This window comes from Varanus komodoensis, unplaced genomic scaffold (assembly GCF_004798865.1).
Source record: "Varanus komodoensis strain SLA01 unplaced genomic scaffold, ASM479886v1 scaffold1, whole genome shotgun sequence".
In the NCBI taxonomy this organism is placed as follows: domain Eukaryota; kingdom Metazoa; phylum Chordata; class Lepidosauria; order Squamata; family Varanidae; genus Varanus; species Varanus komodoensis.
Genome location: NW_025335268.1, coordinates 94,059,748 through 94,084,056, shown reverse-complemented (window position 1 = coordinate 94,084,056; position 24,309 = coordinate 94,059,748). Strand labels below are relative to the sequence as shown.

The following is a 24,309-nucleotide window of genomic DNA, read 5'->3' as shown; positions in this document are numbered from 1 at the left end:
CTCCCCCTGCAGTGCTCACCATGCCCAGAAGCGGCTGCCTCCGTGCAGACTGGCGCTCCAGGCTTTTCCTCTCAAAGGGCCTCTTGGCGGCAGGAACGTTCTCAGGGAAGAAGGTGAAGACCTGCAGCTGCTGAAGGACCCGGCTGTGCTCTTCCTGGAAGACGGCCACAAGATTCCCCTCTCTGCCAACCACCCGCAGCAGCTAGGACAGAAGGAAGCCACAGAGCCATGAGAACAGAAGCAGTGTGGAGACAGCCTTTCATCAGCCCAGCTCAGGGACACACCGGCATGAAGCCCAGCCCCAGGCAGGGGAAACCCAGGGATGGCTCTAGGGCTCAGCTTCACAGAAAATGGCATGTCACCCCAAGGAGACTTCTGTTTGGGAGTCCCTGTAGCTCAGGGGCAGAGTTCATACTTTGTGTACAAAAGGTCCCAGGTCCAATCACAGGCATCTCCAAGTCGACTTGGGAAAGTTTGTTGGTTTTTGTACTGTCCGATATGCAGAAGAGCAGATTTTAATTAAATTACTTACATACCTCTCCTGGTTTCAGTGTCCCACCTGAAACCATGGAGGAGAACCATTGTCAGTCACTGCTGACAAATCTTCCACAATCTGGCCTGTTCCTCTCATAATTCCACTGGCCATAATAGCTAAACATTATGAGAGTCACAGTCCAACCTGTCTGGAAGGCACCAAGCTGGACAAAGGCGGTGCAGATAATATTGACCCAGAGGGACCAATGGTCTAGTTTGATATAAAGCAATTCCTGTGCTCAACCATACCTTACTATGCAGACTTTTGTCCAGCAATATTCCCAAACTAAAGATAAACTCACAGGATTGCAAAAACCTAACAAAGCAGAATTGTCACACACAGCGCTCTAGTCATGGGACCAAAGGTGCCCTCCATGATAATATGGTATAAAGCTGAAGAAGGTGGGATGAGGAATCAGGCAGCTCAACATGCTCTTTCCTTCTGCCCTCTTTCTCCCACAAAACGCCCATCGGGCAGGATGATCCGCCTCGCCCCAGCCCTGGACACGTACTGAGAGCAGAGGCTGCAGCTCCTGCAATGCCAGGCGCACGAAGTCACAGTGGGCCTCAGCGTAGCCACGCAGGCAGCCCGTGAAGAGCTCCTTGGCGCAGCTCTGGAACTTGGGCAGCTCATCCAGCAACTGCGTGTTCAAGGCCTCGTAATTGTTGCGCGCGGACTGCAACTCCTCCAACGTCCGCTTGTCCTTCAGTCTCTCAGCGCGCTCCGTGCACGTGTGGAAGTCCAGGAGCTTGTCAAAACGTTTCTGCACCAGCTTGTGAGGCCCAGCAAACATGCTCAGCAGTTGATTCAGAGGGGCGATTACCAGGCGCTCGGTGCGCTCTTTCTGCAAGGCACAGGACCACAATCGTGTCAGCGTGTGAACGTTCTGTTTTTGATTGACACAAACGCCCCAGAAAACTCTAGTTATTAGGCAATCTGTAAGCGTAGTGGCAACAGGAACAGCGACTGTCTTGCCATCTTTTTTGGTCTCAGCTTGTTGAACACAAGATTTCTTCTACCTACCAACAATGTAAACACCTCAAACTTCTCCTCCCCATTTTCAACTTTCCCCTTTTCCTATAGTTAAGCATGTTCTAGTTCAAAATTCCTCAGTCTGGCATCCTGTAGGGTTTTTTGGACTACAAGTGTCATCAGTCACAGTCACCACAGCCAAAGGCCGGGGATGATGGGAGGTGTAGTCAAAGCCATCTCCAGGGCATCGGGTTGGGGAAGGTGCTTCCATTTCTCTTCCAGCCAAAGTCCTTTTGCATCTGTTTCTGCAGCAGACTGAACCTGCCACAGGGGGCGAGTGCCTGGCACAGGCTCCAAAGGGAAAGGAGCAAAAGCCTCACTTACAAAATCAGAGAAAAGCTGGTCACTGATGAGGCGATGAACCTTCTGGAACTGCTCCAGCTCAGCACTGCCCTTCTCCATGCACAGGTCCCACATGCTCAGTGCTGCCATCACTTTTACGCAAGCGGACTCCTGAGGGCCAAGATGCACAGGCATTAGCTCTTCAGAAAACTCCCTGCAAGTCCAGTACAAGGAGATCCCAGAAGCAGCAAAAGAGAAAGCCACACCAAAGGGCGGAAAATGGCGCATGGTCCCGCCTGAGGCAAACCTTCTCTTGGCAGCTAAAAGCCCATCACCCCACCACAAGGTGACACCTCCCACCTCCCTGCAAACACACCCACACATGCTTATTCACCCGGACATGCTGAAGGAAAAGGGAGAGATCCCGGATAAAAGATTTAATCAGCCGTTCTTGCATCCGGAAATTCTTCTCTGTCTCCTCAAAAGCTTCATCTTTGAGCTGCAAGAAAAGGGGACAGAGGGGAACCAGTTAAGAGGCACCACAGAGCATCCCAACGCACCAAGCCCATACACCCTTGTTACAGATCTTCAGGCAAAGCTAGCCCTTGACTTACCTGGGGTGCAAAGCCTGTGAGGTGCTTGAGGTGGCTACTGACCCGGTTGGATTTCTTGATAATGGAGTGGAAGTTGAGCTTGGAGATCTTCTCAATGAGGCTGTCGTCATCCGTCTTCCGGTACTTTAGCACTGAATGGAGAGGAGAGTAAGTCAGTAGCCATGCAAGAGATCAGCCAATCTCCCAGAAAACAGGCTACCCTGGCTCATTTCCTACTTAGCCCAGGCACACACTTCTGCTAGTTCACTCCACCTCCACCGCTGCACCTGGATGAACGCTCCTGCTAACCCTAACCCTAACCCTGCTGACAAAGGACACGGGGGGAGCATGCAGACTTTTTGCTCTCCCTCTCAGCAGCCACTAGAAGGTGCTCCACAGTTCTCTGCAACCACAGCTTGGTGCCTTACTAATGTGTTGGTCTGCAACTCCCACTAGGATAAGAGTTGTAGTCCAACACATCTGGATGGCACAAGGTTGCGGGAAGCTGCTCTAGCATCTTTGTCACCAGACACACCCAACCTGATGTCCACCCAACCTCCAGAAGAGCTACTCTTCCCCTCCAGGAAGGAAGCCTTGGTGGCTTTCCCTCTTCCCCACATGGTTTGCTGAACTGCCTGAAGGCGGTGCTTGTGCTCCTATCCGCGCTTTCCCTGGGGAAGGGCTCTGCGTCTCCCCTGCCCCTCAGCTTACCCAGGTCCTTTCGCCGTTTGTACTCGTTGATGTTGCCATTGATCTCCTTGACGGCCAGGACAGCGGCTGCCAACGGTGCTTGGTCAGGGTGCGACTCAGGCGTGGCGCTCAGGAGCTCCATCAGCAGCAGCGGGTAGCGCATCACACGCTGCACAGGCTTGATCAGGAAGGAGCCCAGGTCAATGTAGTTGGTGCAGCCCCTGATAAAGGGAGTGGAAAAGAGCGTGCAAGGGATTGCATCTCCCCATGCTCCACTGCCAGGCTGGCAATCACCCCCTAAGTAGTGCATCCCAGGGAATCAACTTACCCCTGTAAAGCCAACATTTGTCTGAACCCAAACCACCTGAAGACTATTAAACGCAACACCAGAATCCACCCCAAGCTCAGCTACATTCTCTAGGCAAACCCAACACTGCCACCTCTTTGATGGCCAGCTACAGCCTTGCAACAGCTACCCGAGTCCCCAGTTCATGCCTCATTCCATTCCTTCCACAACCTGGACAGGTGAACATGAGCACACATGCCTGCTTCTCCAAAGCACCCAGTAGACAGTTGACCTCTGCAGCTCTCAGTTCCCGCTCCTTCCAGAAGCACCCCCCCCCCCACTCCCATCTGCCCTCCTCAAACACATGAACAGCCAAGGGAACAGGCTGATGGTATAAAAGGTGACTTACCATTCACTGTACAGATTCCTGGCAGGCACAACGCAGGTGGGGAGAGAAGAGAAAGAAGAAAAAGCAGCTGATTAGAATGGCTGCCACCATTTCCACCCTTTTGTGGCTACTAGGCAGGAACCTCAGCTGCATTCAAGCCACTGGTTTGAGAAACTTCTTAGCAGCCATTGTAGGTGGGACTCTTCATTCAATAAACATTCAGTACCTCTGATGGATCGTGCTAGAGAAAACAGGTACACATGCAGTGGACTCTAAAATCCTGTTCCAGTGGGGTGGAGCAAACCAGTAGTTTTCCCATCCTAAGTGATGGGAAGCCTTACAAAGGAACAGGAGGCAAATCAGCCCACCCTGTCAGTGCCCAGCAATGGGATGAACAGGCGAGAAAGAGCCCAGGCTGCCCCCTCACCGAAGGATTTCCAGAGACTCCAGCAGATGCTTCTGCACCCTCTCATCCTTCTCATAGGCTTCCAAGAGTGCAATGGCCTCATCATGGTTGTGGCAGTACACTTTGTACACAGACTCCAGCTCAGCCCGAAGCCCCAGGAAAGTTGGTCCTTAGAAGAGATAGCAAAGGATTAGACATCTGCCCCAGCTGTGTCACCTTTAAAGAGGCCGAAAAACCAAATGCATTTATTCTTTCCCTGCTTCCTTCCTAGGAAGGTCTCTGGAGTGGCACACAACCTTTCTTGTCATGGAATTACCATCTTACATAACTGAATCACCTGCAAAGTTTATATTCCAAATGTCACAAAAGGAGAGCTGGTCACTGTTATACCTCCAACAGGGCTTGGGAGAAAGTAGTTCTCCAGATGCTTTGGACTTCAACTCCCAGCTCCGACTGGCTATCAGCCATGCTGGCAGGAGCTTTTGAGAATTAAGTCCAAACATTGGAGCACATGTGCACCATCCTTTTGGTCCTAAGGGTGTTAGTCACGCATATGTGTTCATTCATACACACATACATTCATTCCCCTTCCTGCACCCACAATCTCTTCCTCCCAGCCCACTAAGAGCAGTATTGGAACAGCATTCCACACATCACAGTCCAGTTGATCCGTTGGCCTGTGGCGAAAAGTGGGTGCAGTCCCCACTGCTCTGCAGGCCACAAGTTGTGTGCCCCACCCTACAGAAGGAAAGAAGGGACACAAGTCAGGCCAGGTGGAGAATGGATGGATTAGACCATGTGAAATAGCACCTTTGTCTATAGCAGCCTTCCATAATCTGGCATCCTCCAGTTACTGCTCTCATCATCTTTAGTGAACTACACCAAAAGGATGGTGGGAGCTGTAGTACAAAACATCCAGAGGGATTCTGATTAGGAAAGCCTGGTCTATGCCAAGGGTTACTAGCTTTCTTCCCTTTAGTCTCCTTGTTCCTGGGCTTAGTTAACTTCAGAAGTGCAGCTTTGTTGTTTTTTTAAACCCCCTTTTATTTATTTTTTTAAATACAGAAAGAAAACATAAATACAAATATAATATTAATAATATTACACACAAAAGCCCAACTAATGAATAAAAAAGGAAATAATACAGTGCCCCCACCACCCAGGAGGCCAATACTACCTCCATTTTAATTCATATATTATAACAATAATATATAATATACTTCAATTATAGCCATATCCCAAAAGTACAGCTTTGGATGAAGCACATACCAACAGCATTGGCAGCTTCCAGTGTGTTCAGCAACTTCTTTGAGAAGGAAATTACCCCATGGATGTTTCCAAACAACCCTTCACAGTCTACATGAGGCACCTATGAAAGCGGAAGCAAGAAAGACTTAGAGGAGGAAGCAATTCTGCGTGATGAATGGTAACCAATGGACAGGTTGCTCCTTGTGACACACTCTTCGAACATGAATGAGTCAGCATCTTCTGACTTTCCCTTTCTCCACAGAGACAAAAGAGCACGGGAGAACACTGGCACATTCTCCTGGACTCGCTTGTTATGACATCCCAATACATATATCCAGAATGTCATCATGGCTAGCTTGGACACAAAAGGATCCCTGACAACTGCCCTTTCAGTCCCCAAGCATTACCTGAGGTACCTGTCCCACCATCCAAGGAACTGCATTCCTCAACATCTCAATTTTTACACTGGTATGTTGTTTTGTCACACCATTCCTCCAAGGATGTTAGGATAGCATATATACCTCCGTCCCCTTTCACCTCAACAACCCTGCAAAGTAGGTTAGACTGAGAAATAGCAAGTGGCTACAGGACACCAAGTAAGATTTCCAACCGAGCAGAGATCTGAACCCAGGTACCCTGGCACCAAAAATGAGAAAAATGAGGCTGTTGTACTTTGGGCCCATTATGAGAAAGCAAGACTCGCTGAAAAAGACAATCATGCTAAGGAAAGTTGAAGGGAGGAGAAGAAGAGGTAGACGAAATATGAGACGAAAGCCACAGCCCTGTGTTTACAAGAGCCGAGCAGGGCTGCCGAGGACGGAACACTGTGCAGGGCATTGATTCAGAGGGCCGTGGAAGGCAATGACTTGATGGCGCACGCCAACAGCAATCAGCCCTGGTTAACATCATGCCCAACACTTGTCCAGGGATCTAGTGCCCTGCAGATGGTTTCAGACTACAGCTCTTGTAAGCCTCAGCCAATATGGCCAATGCTCAATGATTATGGGAGCTGTAGTTCAAAACATCTGCAGCCAGGCCAAAGTTTAGTTGATCCACTAAACTCAATCAGAGCTTAAGTTAGTCTTGACTGACTTGTCCCACTGATGTCAGTGACTCTAAGCATGACCAAATCTAGATCCTGCCCCTGCAGGACGCCTGGCTTCCTACCCAACTCTAGCCACAGCCAATCACCACATTATGTTCCATCCTTGACTGCCACAGAACAGTGGAGCCTCTGCCCCAACTATTTCCCATGCCCACCTGTGCTTCCTGCAATGGCACGAGGACCTTCTGCACACACATCTCGAGGTCCCGGATATAATCCCGCTCTGTCTGCAGCAGCTCATCAACGACCTTTGCCCTCTTCTCCAACATCCTTTGCTCTGGGTTGGGAGTGGCGGCTGCCGTGGCAGAGTCCAGGGAGGCTGGCTGGGAGGAGAGCAGGGTCATTTCTGAAAGAGAGGCAGAGGGATGAGAACTTGGTGGTAGAGCCAGCCAGCAGCTCCTTATAAAGCAGTGGTAGGTGACTGGACATCTAGGGCTTTCAAATTCAGCCTACTGATGACCACTCCTGCCCTTCTAGCAGATGAAAGAGCCTTTTAGTCATGAGCTGCTGCCTCCCCACTGGCCCCAGGACAGGGAGAAAGTGCCAAAAACGCACAGGCTATACCACCCACTTGTTTCTGGCAGTATCTCTGCTTCCTAGAAAAGGGAGTGTTTTCAAGCAGCAATGACTTTGTGAGCAGCAACAAATAACTGAGAAAAAGAGGAAGAACTGGCCCCTTACAGATTGGACAAAGGACCCTGGATCCAGAGATGAGAGCTGTGGAAGACAAACAGCTTCCACTGTGGAGCAAAAGTTCCCTGTGTAACCAATGCATTTCAAAACACATGGTGTCAGGTACTGGGTATTTCTTAGCTAGTGTGTACTATATGAGCATGTGAAAGAGCTTTACAAAACCTTGAAAGACTTACACATTTATTATGGATGCATCTGATGAAGTGGGCTGCAGTTCACAAAAGTGTAAGTTAGACTTTATGTGTTTATCTTTAAGGTGCATCAAGATTTCTGTTGCATTTGCTGCAGCAGACTAACACAACTGGAAAATACCCTCTGGAAAATACAGGTACATGTGAGGAAAGTACACAAGAAGTGATTTCCTCAGTCACTCCCTAAATCTTTTAGGAGTCTCTGGGTAAGTCAATTAATACCACTAAAGAAGAATGTGCAACAATTGTGGATAGCTCACCCCATTCCACAGAGTTATAACCAAACTGGACAGAAGTGCATAAAAATCATGAGTATACAATATATGTCACAAAAAGGAAGGAGGAAAATAAAAGATCAGGATTCCTTATAGCTCAGACTTATGCATGTTTAACTCAGATGTAAGGTCCACTGAATTCAGTAGGGATTACTCCCAAGGAAGCAAGTCCACTTCTCCCCTACCCCCCGCCCCCCCCCAAAAAAAGACCAAGGGAATCAGATTTTATTTTGAAGTATATTAAGTCAGGAGTATCTTTCATTTTTAACCCTCTACTTAAAACCCTGAAGCTAACTTGAAATCAAGAATCAATCCTTATGATGCAATTCTAAGAATGTATAGAAAGGAGGAGGTCCTAAATGTTCCACTGATCCCCAGCCAGCCATCTGAGGAATGATGGGATTTGTAGGAGCTTTTTCTGTCCAAACCTGCATAGGATTACATCATTTTTTTCATCTATAGACCCAGAACCATACCTCACCCAAATATAAATGAAGACATATTCTCTCTCAAGCACAGTGGCTATGGAATTCCCTACTACCAGAAGTAACAAGGATGAATAGTAAGAGCAGAAAAAGGCTTTAAGAGATTCAAGCAATTCCATGAAAATTCAAACCCACCAGGTGTTACTAGTAAGGATATAATGCATCCTTCAGAATTCCTACATCTTTAACCTGCCAAACATAAGCAGTAAGATACTCTGACAGTATCGTATCTTTGAAGCAATTAAATCATTATCTGTAGCTGCTGGAAACAAATTACTGGGGCTGAGTCACTGCTTTAGACTCCCAGTTTGTTTACTATGCCTGCCACATGCCAAGGCTCACAGGAATGGGATTGTGTGGACATAACCCAGCACTTGCGCTCATCTCCTTCTGCACCACCGAACCTAGGCAGAACAGAATCCCAACAGAGATGCAAATAAATAAGCAAGGGAGAAACCTAGGAGTTAAGAAGTAGTTAGCTTAAGTGTCCTGGCTTATCCTACATTATGGGAGATGTGTTGGATTGCAGCTCCCATGAATCCCCTCTGGGAACACATCTGAAGGGAACCAGGCAGAGGAAGGCTGCTATGATCTTTGGGTCATCTTTCTATTGCTCGAGGGAAAGCATTCACAAGGTGTAGCAAAAGAGAGGCAGAGAGAATACCTTGCACCCAAATTTTCCCCACCTGTCGCCTACTGAACCCCCAGCACTGCCTTCGCCACGAACAGATTCACCGCGCTGTCCATTGGAAAGGGCCGGCTACACCTTTCTCCCCGCGGCGGCGGGGCAGCGGGGAGGAGGGCAGGCGTGGCTCGGCGTCCCTGGCAGGTGCAGGCTGCCGGAATTGGCTGAGGGAGATCCGGCTGAGGGTCGGATCTTGCTCAGCGCCAGCGGCTCGGCTGGGCTGGGGGGAGAGAGAGGTTCAGGCGCCCGCACCCAGGCAATCCCACCGTCGAACTGTGCCTGCCAGCCTCTGCCTAAGGTCCCTCACCGAGCCGAGTCCAGCAGCCGTTCCCACTGGTGCTCCAACTGGGGGCCATCCGGGAAGAAATGGGGGCTAGCAGGCAGCCGGACAAAGCAGCCCTCCGGGCGGGACTCTTCTCTTAGGGAATTAGCATCTCAATGGCCCACGGAGGGAGCGACCGTCCAGGGCTGGCCAGATCCAAAGCCTGGAGCTAAATTCCGGAGAGGAGGAAGCGACCTCCGCCCACCCCGCGCCTGCCAAGCCATTTCCCCCCTGGTTTTGCTGAGAAGGCCGCTGCAGATCCTCGCCCAGTAAAATGGCAAGGTGAGCTGAGCCGAGCCCACGCAGGGATTGCACGAGGGCATGGATAGCAACAGGGGGCACAGCCTACTTGCCCGGCGAGGTCTTGCGTTGCGCGGCAGGGCAACACGCCAGGCGGCAGCCCCCGGCAGCAGCGACCCAGCGCCGCCCACCCGTCTCCGCACCCCAACTCCAACTTTGCTCGGCCAGCCAACAGCCACCGATTCGCGAGCGCAAAGGCAGCTGCCCCTTCCGCGAAACCTGAACGGCACCAGGAGATGTTAGCCAGTCCGGAACGGCCCGTGGAAGTTCGGGCGGCAGGACCGGTTCCTGGTTTTCTATCCCACCTACTTTTGTCTAATCCAGGCCAGCCCCCTGGCTCGGGCTCACACGCAGATTCCTGGGGCCCAGCAGCAACCCCAGGCCGGGCACTCTCAACTATTTGCTCTTTTCAAGGCAAAATGTCTCCCCTTCCCCGCAGCATTCCCGAGAGACCCACCAGAGGCCCGTTCCCGTCATCCGCACCCCTCCCGTACACCATTTGGGTAACAGCTAAGCAAAAAGAGTGCCTTATAACACGGAGCAGGCAGGAAAGTTCTAGGGTCACTGTCTTGTGCATTTCCCTCACATATAGTTGTATTTGTTCACACACCCTCTCTAATGAAGCCTAACTGAGCTTCTCTTTCTCCCACTATCTCCCAATGTGATGCATATTTTTGAATGCACTCCTTTGACTTCTAGGAGTACCTTTTGCAGAAGTGCAGAGATGGTGCGATTTTGCTCCTCTGAGCTCAAGATGCTTTGTTGGCTAACAACTGGGCTTAGCCATTCTTTTGAGGAGCCAAATGGCAAAATCAAAGCAGGGCAATGTCTGGCACAAGGGCAGATTTGTTGCTTTGTGTGTCAGGTCTCCATATTCTGCCGTGAGCTGAATTCTGATGAGGCAGGCCTATTGCACTGCGTCTGCTGGCAGCTGGGCTGGTGTCTCCCACGTCTGGAAGCCAATTAGCATGAATGCTATGTCTCACTCCCATTGTCAGTGACCAACGCTCGCTCGTAGAAGTGACCAACACAAGAGCAACCCACACATGTGTGCCCCTCAGCCAAGGGACGGCCGCACAGTGCGGCACTCTGTGAGGCTCATGCGTCATTCTCTGACAATACCAGAAAGACTGGAAGGGGGGCCGCTGTGCAGGGCAGACCCCACAAGCCACCGAGGGTTTAGAAGCGCCTGCTTCTCTCTCAGGGCGGCTTCAGCCGGGCACAGCCTTTACTCATCACTTGATCAACAGCCTTCCCATCCCCTACGGTCAGGTCTGCAGCTCAGGTGCAGAACACACGTTGCGGTTTAATTCTTGGCATCTCCAAGGCAGGCAGAGAAAAGATGCAGCCTGAGGTTGCTTCCCATGTCCACTCTGGTCTCCACTCCAGAATCTTGCATCTCTCACCAGCTGTACTCTGTGGTGCCTGGGCTTCCCAAAAGGGCACATCCTTCTGTTCGCTGGGTGGTTTCTCAGCTTTGGCAGTTTCTTCCCCATTCAAAAAGGCTGAAATGCCTCTCCTTACGATTAGTGACTGGCAGTCAAGGCTTCCAGTTAAAATATGCTGGCATATACATATAAAGGAGAATTATCCTGCTTGTCAGGCAGGATCTCTGTCGCCTCATATGCCATCTGTAGATGTGTTGTTCCTTCAACAAGTATGAGAGAGACAGAAATCCTACAGGTGTAACTGCACCCACCCACTGCACAGTAAGCACCTGTTATGCAGCCTTGATGGCACAGATATCTGGTGAAACAAGGCAGCAATTCATCTTTTGGGGCTGATAGCAGACTCATGCGCCCCTGTGGAAAGTACTCAGTAATGTGGCTCTGAGCTGGCAATACTTTCAGTTATTAAATCCTGCCTTATATTGGTGTGGAGGTTCTTTACTGAAAGAGTCCAGGAAGGAAATTCTATCAGCTGAACAAATGGCTGCCTGAACCGCTGTGCCCAGAACATACCCTGGAGGGCCAAACAGGGCTCCCTAACAGAAAAAACGGCTTTGCTCTCTCAGCACTTGATGGCTGCCCCTCTCTTCCTTGTGCACACCTCCCCTTCCCAAACATCCAATGGCAGGTGCATTGTGTGAGTGAAATTCAAGCCAAGAAGGTGCGGCCAGTGCTGGAATGTGCACACAAGGCTGTGTGATGCGTTAGTAACCAGAAACAATGAGGCACAACCGCTGCCCTTGCAAAAAGGAATTCTCAGGGCTTCTGCCCTGCACATGGGAACTTCGACCCAGAGAACATTCCATTGGCATGACACATGCTGCCTCCATTTCCAACTGAAAGCAGGTTTCTGTTTCAGACTCCACTGCTCTTTGCCTGGCCTGGCGGTACTGGAGCAAATGGGAAGACAAAGAACCAATGTGGTGGGAGGGCTCAGGTCAGAAGTGCGGGGAGGAAGGAGATTCATGACTGTGGAAAGCGACCAGAAGAACTGTCTCCAGACACAGCCACGAAGCCAGCAACCCAGCCTCTGACTCATGAACTTTCTGCCTGAAATACTGAGGGTAAATGCATAAGAACACAATGTTGCAATATTAATTACTCTAGTTCAGGGTTCAGGCCAGCTTCCAAGATAACCTAGCCTAGCCTTCCCCAGCTCGGTGCCCTCCAGATATTTTGGACTACAACTCCTATTAGCCACAGTCACCAGGGTCAAGTGGCAAGGGTAATGAGCACTGCAGCCCCAAAAAATCTGCAGTACACCACGTTGGGTAGGATGCTCTCCTCCACTCCTGCCATCCATGTTTGTTTCACCTCTGCAACAGCCAATAGTCTGTGCCCACTGATTATGCTCAGTCTTCACTATGCAGTTTTGGGTTCCCCACCCTCAGGGTTCTCCACACAGAGATTATCTGGAACTTCTTCACTGCTTGGGGCTTCCCCAAGCCTGTTGATACCTCCCTCTTGTGCTGTTTTGGCTACGTTATGGATCCACTTCTGGGGTGGGAGAGCGTCTTTTGTGTCAAGGACTGCATCATTCCCTTGGTAAAACCCACTGGGGGCTGCAACCCAGCTCTGGGCTGAGCCTGAACAGGGTGTTTTGTCACGCACTTTACATTCAAGGATGTGCAAGGCTGGCCCAGCAGACTGTAGAGCCTATACCTCCCTTAAGAAAACTCTCGCTTTCTGAGATCATCAGGAGAGTCCTTGTGCCCTATTCCGTTAACCTGAAGGGCAAAATGTCCCAACACTGGAAGGGTTAACCCATACTTGAGCCCAACTTTACAACCATTAAGGAACAAGGCAGGCATATAGGTCAGTTTAATGCTAATTTCTAAACAAATTTCAATACAGCCTTAATAGTTCTGGAATTTTAAAAATTTTCCTCACAGTTTGTTATAGAATTTGATATGTAGTTTTATTTTAGGATTTATATCCCATCACTGGTCTCCAAAGAGGGTTTATGCTGGATTACAGCATATCCGAAACATGAAACAGTCAATATCATGCAATTAATTGTCTTAAAGCAAGACATAAAATAACAGAAAACTTACTAAGAAATAGCTAATACCACAATTTTAAAAAATAGTAATATTTCATCCCACAAGTGCTTGCTGGAATAAAGATATCGGCAATTTCCCCAAAACACTACTTTATAACTGCCACTAGGAAGAGGAAGCTGCATTCCATAATGTGGATGCTCCCACTTCAAGCCAGACTTCCTTCTTCGCTGCCTAGCAGAGCAATCCTTGTAACTTCACTGCAGCAGGAAATTTGCCAGTGGCCAATTTGAAACTGACTAGTAGTCACTTAGGATGCAGAAATCCAATACAGTTTAAAAGAGTAGTCCCAGGTGGCAGTTTTTGATGACCTGTCCCATAGGAGTTTACATGAGGGAAACAGCAGAGCTTGCTCTTGTCTCCCATGCACTCCCCCGCATTCATGTAGTCGGTATCTACATAAATCGCTTCCTCCCAGAGCAAGGTATTTACTGCCAGCTGGGCCACTTTTTTTTCTCCACTTCTCCCATACAAGCCGGATCTGGTAAGGGTCAAGCATATATATGATTGATCAGCATCTGCTTCTTGGCTATGTACACATCCTTAGATGACCTCAATTAAAACTCATCCGGACAAACAGATATGACAAACGGAAGCACTGAGCAACTGTGTTGGGACATGAGATTGGTCAACAAAAAACATTCCTTGATTGCTGGAAATCTCTTCCCCCAAACATTTGGAATGGATGACAAAGACAGCATATGCTGAGATCTACCTATACGCATTTACCTGGAAGTAAGTTTTACTGAACTTCAGAGCTATTACTTTTGAGTAGATACATATAAAATATTGCTGTAAATCTCCAGTGCTGTAACTCATTTTTAAATATTTTTATTGTTATATTGTTATTTCTTTATGTATTTTGTTTCTGTTGTGAGCTGCCCCGAGGCTTTGTTGCAATGGGGGTGGCATAAAAATGTTTTAAATAAATAATAAATAAATAAATCTAAAGAAAACAAATACTCTAACACTGTCCTTGGAATTTTTCTCACTTGTGGAAATGGAGAGAACTTAGCATTGCAATTCAAGGTTCATTAACCATGCTGGACTTTCTGTAGCTGCTTTGGACCACAAAAGTGTGATCAAAAAAAACATAAACAGCACAAAGGCAGATGGGCAGACAGATAAGAGAGATTAAACTTTGGCTTGGGAAAAGATTAAAAGCACCACCTTCCACTAACAGTCTAACAGACCTCTGATAAGAGTTACACCCATTTGCTCATGGGGTGAGGGGGGGGGGATGTTGCTGTTTTTTCTTAAGGTGACTAAGGTGTGACCAAATGTTGGAGGGGCAAGAAAAGCACTTCAGGTGCAGAAATCATGTTGCTTGCCATGAAATAGTACCTGAAAGGCAAGTCAGAGTAATCTTGCTTCCCACAAGGGGATGCGGTTAGAATGAGACCATCCTCCAGGAGAAGGAATGTGCTGACATTCCCACTTCCCAAGGAAGCCCCCTTTCTGGTGAGCACCGCCCCAGGCTCATTTCTCTGGCTCCCATTTGCAGTCTGTGCAACCCAACATGGTTGTGGTTCTACGGACTGCCTGCTGGCTCTCAGGAAGCAAAGGGAAAGACACAGAATTGCTCAGCAGCAGGACTGGCCTTTGCCTTGGTGTATGCAGAAGCAACTTACGCCACCACCCCAGCCTACACCATGTAACTGGTTCTCTTGAATCCTGTCCTGTCCTGACCAGTAAAGAGACAAGATGCGCCCATTCTTCTTCTAAGCAGGTGGCTATGGGACAGCAGAACACAGCGGGGTTTCCTTTCCTCTTAGCCCCTTTGAAGGGTAAAGGAATTTAACTTAAAAACACTTGCCATGTTGTCCTGGGTCCAGCCTGCCTTTCTTCCAACATTTGCTAGGCCAGGAATTAGCAACCTGGTATGCTGCAGATACTGTATTTTGGAATGCAACCCCCATAAGCCCCAGCCAGAATGGTCCACAGTCATGGATTATGGGAATTAGGTCACAAAACATTTGGAGGTACCCAGCTGTCTATCCCTGTAGTATGCAATTTTCCCCCTAGTATAGGATAGAGTCAATGATGGGGCTCCAGGAACACTGGGCAGTAGAAGCTTAGCAGCAGGCCAAGCCTCCACTATCAGTTTTCCAGTGGGTCAACTCTCTGTTGCTAGAGTCCATGCCTAGCAACACTGATGGCCAATGGGAGTCCACCAAGGAGGGCCAAAGAGACATGCATGAGCCCAGAGGGCAAGGACCTGCTTAAACTACTCTATGCAATAGCAATTCTGTTTGCATATCATACTCAGTATACATGCAGCCTTCTGGCAGAACTGCTGAAGGACAGGATGCAGCTGGCTCCTGCTGAGCAAGGAAATGCCATCACCTGAGGAGACTTCAGCAAAAGCTGAACAGGACTGCTAAAGCTTGAGAAGCAGAGTGAAACCCAAGAGGAAACATCTTGCAGGGCAAGTCAGCACCCCTCTCATATCCTCGCAAGAAAGGCAAACTAAGCACACCGACATGCTAGACCTGCTACGAGAGCACGGTTGCAAAAGTCACTGTAGAGAACAACCCCACACCAGGGGCAAGCCAAGCATTTAGGTTACCTGTCCAGTAGAGGGGTTAATAACAGCCGCACAGCAGCAAGAAGGCAAGCTAACTCTGAGACAGTCCACATCTCTCTGAAAATCTGTGAACACAGTAAGAATGTTGCACCACAAAACTCAAAGAGGTCCCACATCACATTATGCTGCAGGACACCTGTGGGGTGGGGTGCAAAGGGTGGCTTTAAAGAGGTGCTCAGGCTCCTGCTCTGTGCTCAAAGCCTGACTCACTCAGAGGCCAGGCCCACACAGAAGCGAGGGCCATGGCAGAGCAGCTCCACTAATGCCGGTGCCCCTGACAGGGCACTCATGCACTGACCGAACAGCACAAACGTTATTGGAAGAATGGCTGTCATTTGTGCATGTCCGGCCCAACCAGGGGGAGCAGGGCAAAACCACAGGGGAGGCTGGCCAGGGAGGAGAAAACCCACAAACATCAATCAGAGTAAACAACCCCAAATTAACCTTTATAAAATCTCTGAATAACAGAGTCGACACGGCATTCTCCACGACTGTGGTAAGCACAGGTGCTTGTGTCAGGGCGGGCTGGCGAACGCCCAAACACATGCCGTCTTCTCCCCACACTTCTCTCCTCACCTACCGACCTTGCTTTTCTTTTATGTGGTGCCTGAAGGCACCGGGTGCCGTGCGTCTGTAGCAGCTGTTCCTCTGCCAGGCTTCTGTGCCATCTGCCCAGCTGGCTCTGTCTTCCCCATCCAGGTTCCAGTCTGACCGCCCTGCACGAGTCCTTGGACATCCACCTAGCAGAGCCATTGCTCTGGGCTGGACGGCCACGGCACCTATCCCTCCGGAGTCATCATCTGTCCTGTCCTGCAGCCTGGCCATTTCACACCCAGGTTTAAGCCCCCAGATGCTGCTGTCACAGCCCACGGACCAGGGCCGCGGATCTTCTTGGGCAACAGAGAAATTTCTGTCATCCACAGTGCAGCGCTCAGAAGTCCCTCCTGAACAGGGAGCACGGCTGGAGCTTCCATGCAATGTATACCGCTCTTCTGAGGTCTCACAATATTTCCTGTCTGTTCTGCTTTGGTCCACACACCTGCCACCTTTGCTTTCATAGTCCAAGCTGTGGCCACCTGGGTACAAGTCACCACAGTTTCCATTTTCTCTCCAGTGGTTCATACCCCAATTGTCCTTAATCCTAGAAGTTCTAAAGTCCACATCCTTGTCGCAGTCATGAGGCTTCCTGTAGACTACTGTGGCAGCATTCTCACTGTCTGTGTGATAGCCCCTTTCATCTGGAAGACCACCACCTGCTGTCCCATGCTCCGGAAACAGGTTATTCCTGCTCACCCTCTTCTGGTCCACAGCTTGTCTGCCTTCATTTACACAGCCCCTGGTCCTTTCCTGGTCACTGTACCAGATCGGTCCCCTCCTGAAAGGACCACGAGTCCTGCCCACTGGCCTGGTAGTGCCATATAACTCCGTCGTTCTACGTCTGTTGTCCCAATTGTAGTCCCCGCCATTCTGCCCAACCCCCTTGTCTTCTTTCCCGACAGAGCCGTAATCCTCATACTCCCAGTCAGAGAACTGGAGGCGGGGCTCCTGCCCTGGCAAGTCTTCCCTGCTTCTTGCTTTGGGGTAAGTGCACATGTTCCCTTGATGTGCCCCCCCTTCCCCGGGGGGCTCAGTTCCACAGCAACATCCCTCTGCTACGCCTCACCCCTTGGACGCTGCTGACTAACTGCCTGACGACAGTCAGCACAACCTTCGTACCCAATAGGTAGCAAGCCCAGGCGGCCTCTCCCACCTCCTGGCAGGTAATGAGTAACCGCAGTCCCACAATCTGCAGCTGAGGATTGGACAAGTGCCCTGCCCAAACCAGCTTCTCTGCTTTTCAATCCTCAAGGCAGCAACCAGTGACCTCTTTCCAGGGCTCCTAAGCACGGGGAAACTTTGAGCGTGTACTGCACGGTGAGAGACCACTCCCTGTGAGCACTTCACTGGAGCAACAGGGCCCTGGGGAATTGCTAGCTGGACCCTGCGGCTACCTCTCGCCTGCCTGTGAAAGAAACAAAGTCTTAGCTATGCAATAGTCCTGAGGTGTTAGCTATGAATGCGCTCAACAGACACAAGCACACCTACTTCTAAAAGCACTGGCTCAGCTCTGTGTATACATCACTTTTGCTTCCTCCACTTCCTTAATGAGTTGTTCTATTGGATCCAAGGCACTACTTTATAGAATCAGTTCTGGTGAGCATAAAATCTCAGGAAGCCTCTAGAAATCTACATGAATATGACTGAATTCCAGGGACACTAATAATGACACCCCATGCAGAGTTCAACAGGTTGCACAGAAGTTCAACAGCCTTGCCTGCCAATAGTTTGCATGCCAAAAAGTTGCCAAGGAAAACCTGAAAACGTATTGGCAACTTTTGCTAATAAAAACAAAGACAAGCATTGTTCAGGTGGATATTTCAGCCATCTAACAATTAACACTTGAGCCCCTGTCCCTATTTCCCTAGCAATATTGCTATCCTCACATTTTTCCATACTTACAAATACTTATTTTCTAGCACTCTCTGTCTCCAAAAAAGTGAACACACAGAGAACAAATTATTAGAAATTCTGCAAGGTGGGGAGAAAAACACCAGCAGAAAACAAATCACAACTATATAACACATACACAATTGTCCAATAATTGTTTCACTTTGCTAATTTCAAAGAGTGTTGTGGGTCTTTGGAAAGAAACACTAAAAAACAACATTATGCAGTAATGGCCTCCCACAAAGGATTATGGAGGCAACAAATGAAATAAGAATTGTAAAGCATTCTGCACATCTCAACAATACACACAATGATTAGTAAGAACTGACCACTCCCCAAATACATTTCCTCCCTCAGTTTCAATATTATCATCCCTCCCATGGCTCACTGTTTTGCGCACAAATGCTTGTGCTCCCTCACCTTTGGTACCCCATCGTAAGTCCTGCTCCTCCTTGTCACCTAGTTCCTTTGAGCCTAGATTCTGGCTGCTCCGCTCAACCCAGATTTCAGCTTCTGAACCTTGCTTTTGTGTACCTCTTAGCTCAGTAGCCACAAAGGACTAGGATGCCACCAAAACCTAACACAAAGGAAACTTCAGGGCACATGGGTAGCTGATTAATCTGAAAGAGCCGCTGAAGTCTTGATAAACTTCAGGCCACAGAGTTCTTCCTCCAGGGAATATCTGCTGTTAAATGTAGTTACAGGGGTATATCTACCCTCCCCACTTTTCAGAAACAGCCAAGACCTACTGATTCCTCAGAACTTTTGAAAACTGAGATAGCTTTTCTATTATTTATATCACTATTTTTATGATGTGCATTTGTTTTCATTTGTTCACATTGTTTTCAATAGCATTTCCCCAAGACAATATGGTCTCTGAATTTTTTCCCCTTTCAGCAAATATTTACTGATAAAGGGCTATATAACCTGAAAGGTTAATTCAATGTTTATACACTTTTATGACCTTTCCGTCTTCTTCCTAAGGTAAGCAATTCCATCACAGTTACCACATGAAAGCAAATATTTCTGGATTCTAGAGAGAGGGAACCAGCAACTTCCTTCAATAAGTCGCCTATCCATATCCCAAAAGCCTGCTTCCTTGCGTCAGCCACCATCCCAAAGTAACTGTAAAATGTGCAAGAAATCCTTAAGTCAGAAGTGTGCACAGAACCATACAGTTGGAAGGGGCCTAGAGGGCCACCGGGTCCACTCCCCTACTCAGTGCAGGCCTCCCATCCAGACTCTGCTTAGTTTCCAAGATTAGGTAGGATCAGGCACTTCTATCCAAATAATCCATGAGGTAAACAACATGTCCAAAAGCCAAGGGTTTGTTAGGAAAGCTTTTCTGCGGTCATAGCTAGGGTCTACATAGCATCACTCTGTGAGTTACACTTTAATCAGTGAGTAGTCATTTTAAGAATGAAAGCTGAGCCAGCAGAAATACGGAGACCTTGCTTGTATCGTCCTGCAGTGTTACCCAGCAGGCCAGGCACAATGAACGGAGTGTCCCCCAGCTGTCTTTGGCTACAATGCTCATCAGCCCCAGTCAGCATGCCTAACACTGAGGGATTATGGGAGTTACAGGCCAAAAAAGCTGAAGGCAACACCAGGTGCAGGAAGCCCAGAAGAGAAGACAACTTCGACAGGCTGCAGGACCCCACTCAGGCAGAAGCCATGATGCTTGGCAAAGAAATGCTTTCTGCTCATCCTTGCCCACTCCAAAATACAGAAGCCAGATTCTGATCACATCCTTCTCAGCCAATAAGGAGATGAGGTTTCATGGACCATGCTGTAATAACAGAATGGGCTGGGCTTCACATAATCATCTGTCAGTTCCTCCCAAAAGGCAGATCTTGGAAGGGCAACTGGAAGATGTCCAGGGTTTTTTTTCTCTCTCTATGGCCCCTTTTGGCCCCTGTAGGCTGTACATGGCCATGGTCATACCCCCACCATGACTGCAGTTTTTTTTTTTTTTTGTAAAACCCATGTCTATTGCTTTGGAGTGCCCACATGTTCAAAAGCAGCTTGTTGGCAAGGGCCGGTTTTTGCTTGCAGGCAAGCTAATTCTGGCCATTCTGGTGCTCCGAGGCAGCCATGGATGCCACTTCCTACCCCCCACCCCCACCCCAAGATGGGATCTGCAGCATGTGTCACCCGCCGCAGGGCAGAGCTTCTCCCCATACCAAGGGTGATGGTACTCACCCCTCAACTCCTGCGCTTCCAGGCAGAGGCTTTCGATTTTGCAGTCACAGAGTTCCAAGTTTTCCAGAGCCTCAGTGTGCCCAAGCTCATCCTGGGGCTGCTCCAGCATGGCACTGAGCTCTGCTCGGGTCTTTCTGTAAACATCCAGTTCTTGCTCCAGCTCCTGGAGACGATTCAGCAGGAAGAGACACTGAGGTGCACTTCCGGACTCCTCAGCATTACCTGGTCCTCCTCTGTTCCTTGGCGGTAGCTTTGCTGACGCTGGACATTTCCTCTGGCTGCCTGCTGGGGGAAGTGGGGCCGGCCTGGAGGGCCGCATGGAGGTTGGGAAAGCCTGGGACTGGGGTGTGCTTTTGGAGGCAGAGACCGGGGTGCTGGGCCGAGGAGGTGGCGGTCGCAGCACCTTTCTCCTGTGTGCCGTATGTTCCACTGAACCACGCACAATATCTTTCTCAGAGTTGAAGTCCAGGATGGAATAATGCCGGGAGACACTGTCTGGCTGCGGGGTGCCGCAGTCGGGGTGACTGATGGGATTGGCCAGGCTTTGCTCAAATTGGGCCAGCTGCTCCGTCAGCTTGGAATCGAGGTCCCCACAACTGTCCCCATGGAGCATCCCTTGAGAGCACTCAGCCCGTTCCCCCTGGCAGACAGGCCAAGTGTCCAGGCCTTCATGGGTCCTGCTGAGGGTGGATGAACAGGATTTGGGTTTCCAGTGTGGGACTGCTGTGCAAGCATCCGTATCCGCACAAGGGACATGCTCCTGGGAAAGGCTGCAAGCATCTCCATCGCACTTTGAGGGCTTGCAGGCCTCTGAAGGGCCCCACGAGGCCCTCAAGCTCTGGCTGGGTGCTGGGCTACTCACATGGTCACCAAGCTGGCTGTTTGACTGGAGTGCAGGCTGAGGGATACCAGAAGCAAAATTTACAGCCTTGGCCGAGTCTGCAGAGGGAGAGTCCGACACAACTGAAGGAATGGATCCTGGGCAACCCCCATTTGGGTAGTTTAGTGTTTTGTCCCATTTATGCTCGGAGTCTAAAGAGCTCTCCTGCCTAGCTGTAAGATGAACGGGATCCTTCTCAGGACAGCCTGTGCTCCATCCAGGGTCCTCCCACCCCCCAGGGCCACCTGCTTTATGGGCACTTGCTGCCTCCGAATCCTTTGGCAGGCATTCCAATTCCCAGTGCTCCCTGGAGGGTGGGCTACTCTCCTCTAGCCGCACGAACCTGTGGGGGAAGATGCCCCGTCTTCCTCGAAGCTCCCCCTCCAGCCAGCCATCGTCCAGGACCTCCAGAATCCGGATCCTGTCCCCCACTTCGAAGTCCAGCTCCTCGGATTCCAGGGCTTGGAACTGATACAGGGCAATCCCATAAGGCCCCGGCAATTCCTCACCATCTTTCCATGCCTCCTTCTCCACCTTGGGATACAGGTCTTGCATTCCATTGACGCTGTGGATTTCAGACGATACCGACTCCTCAGGGTTGCTCTTAGCTTTCAGGGGACCCAAGAGTTCTACAAAGCCCTCTGGAAAAATGCCTCGGTGGCCTCCAAGCTCCCCCTCAAACCATCCAGGTTCTGGGATCCCAACAATGGTAATCACATCCCCTTCCCGGAAGTTCAGCTCCTCCTCCAGCTGGGCTGAAAGGCCCATCAGTGCTCGAGCCTGACCCAAAGCATAGGATGGCATCTCCTGGGTGGCACCATAAGGGGACTGAGGACCAAAGGCAGAGAGGCAGAGTTCTTGCACACAGGATGATGGGAAGAAGCCCTTGGCTCCCCAGCAGCTTCGGCCTTGGAGCCACTGAGGGTCCACAGACCCATCCAGAATCACAAGGTCTCCTGTGGGGACAATGATTGTAGGGGTTAAAGAATTCCTCAGGTTTTACCTGGAGCTCACCTTGTTCGGCATTCCTTAGGATCCTCAGGATTTCAGCTTGAGGAGGTACAGGTAGCCCCAAAGACAGAAAACATCAGTAGTGGGGAACTCTTGCAGCCCAAGAGCAGGCCTCAATTTCAGAGAATCTCTCCAAGGAGGCATTCAGGGATGAGGGATGATACAGGCAAAGGGACAGGTCAAAGGCCAAAATGACAACCCTCCCCAGTCTATTTTTAAAATCATTTCCTGCCTGTAACTACATCTTAAGAGAAGTTTAGAATGATGGGGAAAACTGCACAAAAGCTGGGAAAAAACAGGTGATCAGTGCTTAGGGGAAAGGAGTTGGGTTCAGGGGAAAGTAGTGAAGCCATCTGGGAAGACTTGGAAGGTCCAGCTGAGATCCCAGGAAGGAAGCATTTGACCTCTGGGCCAGAGGTTCCCCATCCTGCTCATAAAGGCTCACAGCACTACGGCTTGCACTTGCCAAGCAACAGGGATCCCTGTGCTGGAAAAGGTGCTCCATGCCAAGGATCCTAAATACTTTCCTGCTGTTAGCAGTCTCAGAGCTCAGCCCCAGGCACAGTGGGGCATGGTGGTAGCAGCAGCAAACACCCTTGGGTCACTGCAGCTGGACCTCTGGGGAGATCAAAGAACTGATGGACTCTCGGAGGAAAGAGTCTCATGAGAACCAGGTACAGCTGGTTCCCCCTTTGCCCTCGTGACGCAGCGGGAAACCACCTCTACCTCTCTGCAAGGTCAGACTGCCAGGCTCCTGGGAAGTAAAGTTGCTGGTGCAGACAAGCAGTTTCTCTCCTTGCTTCAATGGAGGGACATCCACAGGTTCCACAAAGCTGCTTGGGAACTGTCCTAGAATGAGAGGGAGGGAGGGCACAGTGAAAATAAGGTCAGTTGTCTTATTCCACATCTCTAACAGGAGTGGGCTATAAAGAGAACACACAATAAGCACAAGATAAAAACCAATAAAACCTATCAGTAAAACAAGGTACAGGGTCTACTATCAGTCGCTGGGAAAAACAGAGTAACAAATCACAGAAATGCATCGAACAAATAATAGATGATGCTTTACTTACTGGTATGGAAAGAGCTTTCCAAAGGAGGGGGCAACAGCTACCATATTATAACCTGTGGGACAGGGTGCTTACTGATTCTCCCCTATTGATCTAGCAGGCCCAAAAAGGGGAAACAGTGTTTTAGGTAACTTGATTCCAAGTTGTTCAAGATGTTATATGTGACCGATAAAACCCTGAAGATACTCAAGTAGCAAACAGGGTAACAGTACAGTTACTTCAGCACTGGTGTGATATATACATGAACTTGTGTCCTACACACACTGCCATGTTTTTCACCACCCGCGGCTTCCAGACTAGCTTCAGCTGAAGCCTCATAAAGAGCATATTACAGTATCCAGTTGTGAATTATTCTTATGAGTAGGTTTTATGGGGCAGTTGTGATGTTGTCCACCCGCTGATGGACCACATTCAAACACCCTTCTTTGCAAGAAGCACATATGAGACGTTTTACTCTGGGAACAAGGAAACTTTCTCCTCTTGCTGCAGCAACACAGAGAGCTGGACAGAGATGGTACCATAAACACAAAACTAAGAATTCTGGCAGGTGGTGTAGCACAGCCAGAGCAGGAGCAAACAGTACACACAGGAAGTGACGCCGAGGCTCATCGTGTCTCCATCAGCCCGGGTGCTGATGCTGCGACTGCCTGCTGAGCCTCCATCCCTTGCCACTCTCTGGTTGTCATTTTGGGAGGCCCTGGGCTGCAGGACACTGGACATCATCTCTAAGGTCCAGACCTCGCTGTACCATGGTTTCTGGATTATCCAGCTAAAAAATACAGCAGCTGCACAATCTATACATGTCAATCTTTCTAAGGGATCCATTTGTTTCTCTGGGGGCAGGAAACAGATTCTGGTGTGCACATGTGTGAAACTGAGGGGAGAAAAAGAGGGTGGGAAATGCAGTAGAGCAGCATGCACTTCTAAGGGCTATAATGGAATCATTAATCTCTCATGCAGTTGCCTTCCTATATTTGGCAGATCCATTTTGGACAGATCTCATTCAATACAAATACCACATCCCAGCACCCAGATAGATCTGAGAGCT

The 24,309-nt window shown here is 49.5% G+C and overlaps 2 protein-coding genes across 3 annotated transcripts in view; both read right to left on the bottom strand.

Annotated features, from left to right (window-relative positions):
- LOC123026508 (dynamin binding protein) overlaps window positions 1–24,309 on the bottom strand; it is a 44,536-nt gene that overhangs the window by 3,263 nt on the left and 16,964 nt on the right. For both annotated transcript variants that reach the window (XM_044436242.1, XM_044436232.1), the window contains exons 3-14: window positions 22,918–23,040; window positions 20,301–22,136; window positions 6,721–6,911; window positions 5,482–5,581; window positions 4,234–4,381; window positions 3,828–3,845; window positions 3,154–3,353; window positions 2,464–2,594; window positions 2,244–2,348; window positions 1,892–2,020; window positions 1,047–1,379; window positions 20–202 (exon numbers count right to left, since the gene is read on the bottom strand). In XM_044436242.1, coding sequence (XP_044292177.1) covers window positions 20–202; window positions 1,047–1,379; window positions 1,892–2,020; window positions 2,244–2,348; window positions 2,464–2,594; window positions 3,154–3,353; window positions 3,828–3,845; window positions 4,234–4,381; window positions 5,482–5,581; window positions 6,721–6,911; window positions 20,301–22,136; window positions 22,918–23,040 — 3,497 coding nt within the window. The remainder of the gene's footprint in view (window positions 1–19; window positions 203–1,046; window positions 1,380–1,891; window positions 2,021–2,243; window positions 2,349–2,463; window positions 2,595–3,153; window positions 3,354–3,827; window positions 3,846–4,233; window positions 4,382–5,481; window positions 5,582–6,720; window positions 6,912–20,300; window positions 22,137–22,917; window positions 23,041–24,309) is intronic.
- On the bottom strand, window positions 8,141–20,290 carry LOC123026541. The gene has a single exon (XM_044436282.1). It carries the CDS (start codon window positions 17,202–17,204, stop codon window positions 16,188–16,190), a length of 1,017 nt encoding a protein of 338 aa, XP_044292217.1. The 5' UTR covers window positions 17,205–20,290; the 3' UTR covers window positions 8,141–16,187.

Coding starts and splice junctions, on each gene's coding strand:
- LOC123026541 (XM_044436282.1), bottom strand. CDS start 17,204: ATGTGCACTTACCCCAAAGCAAGAAGCAGGGAAGACTTGCCAGGGCAG.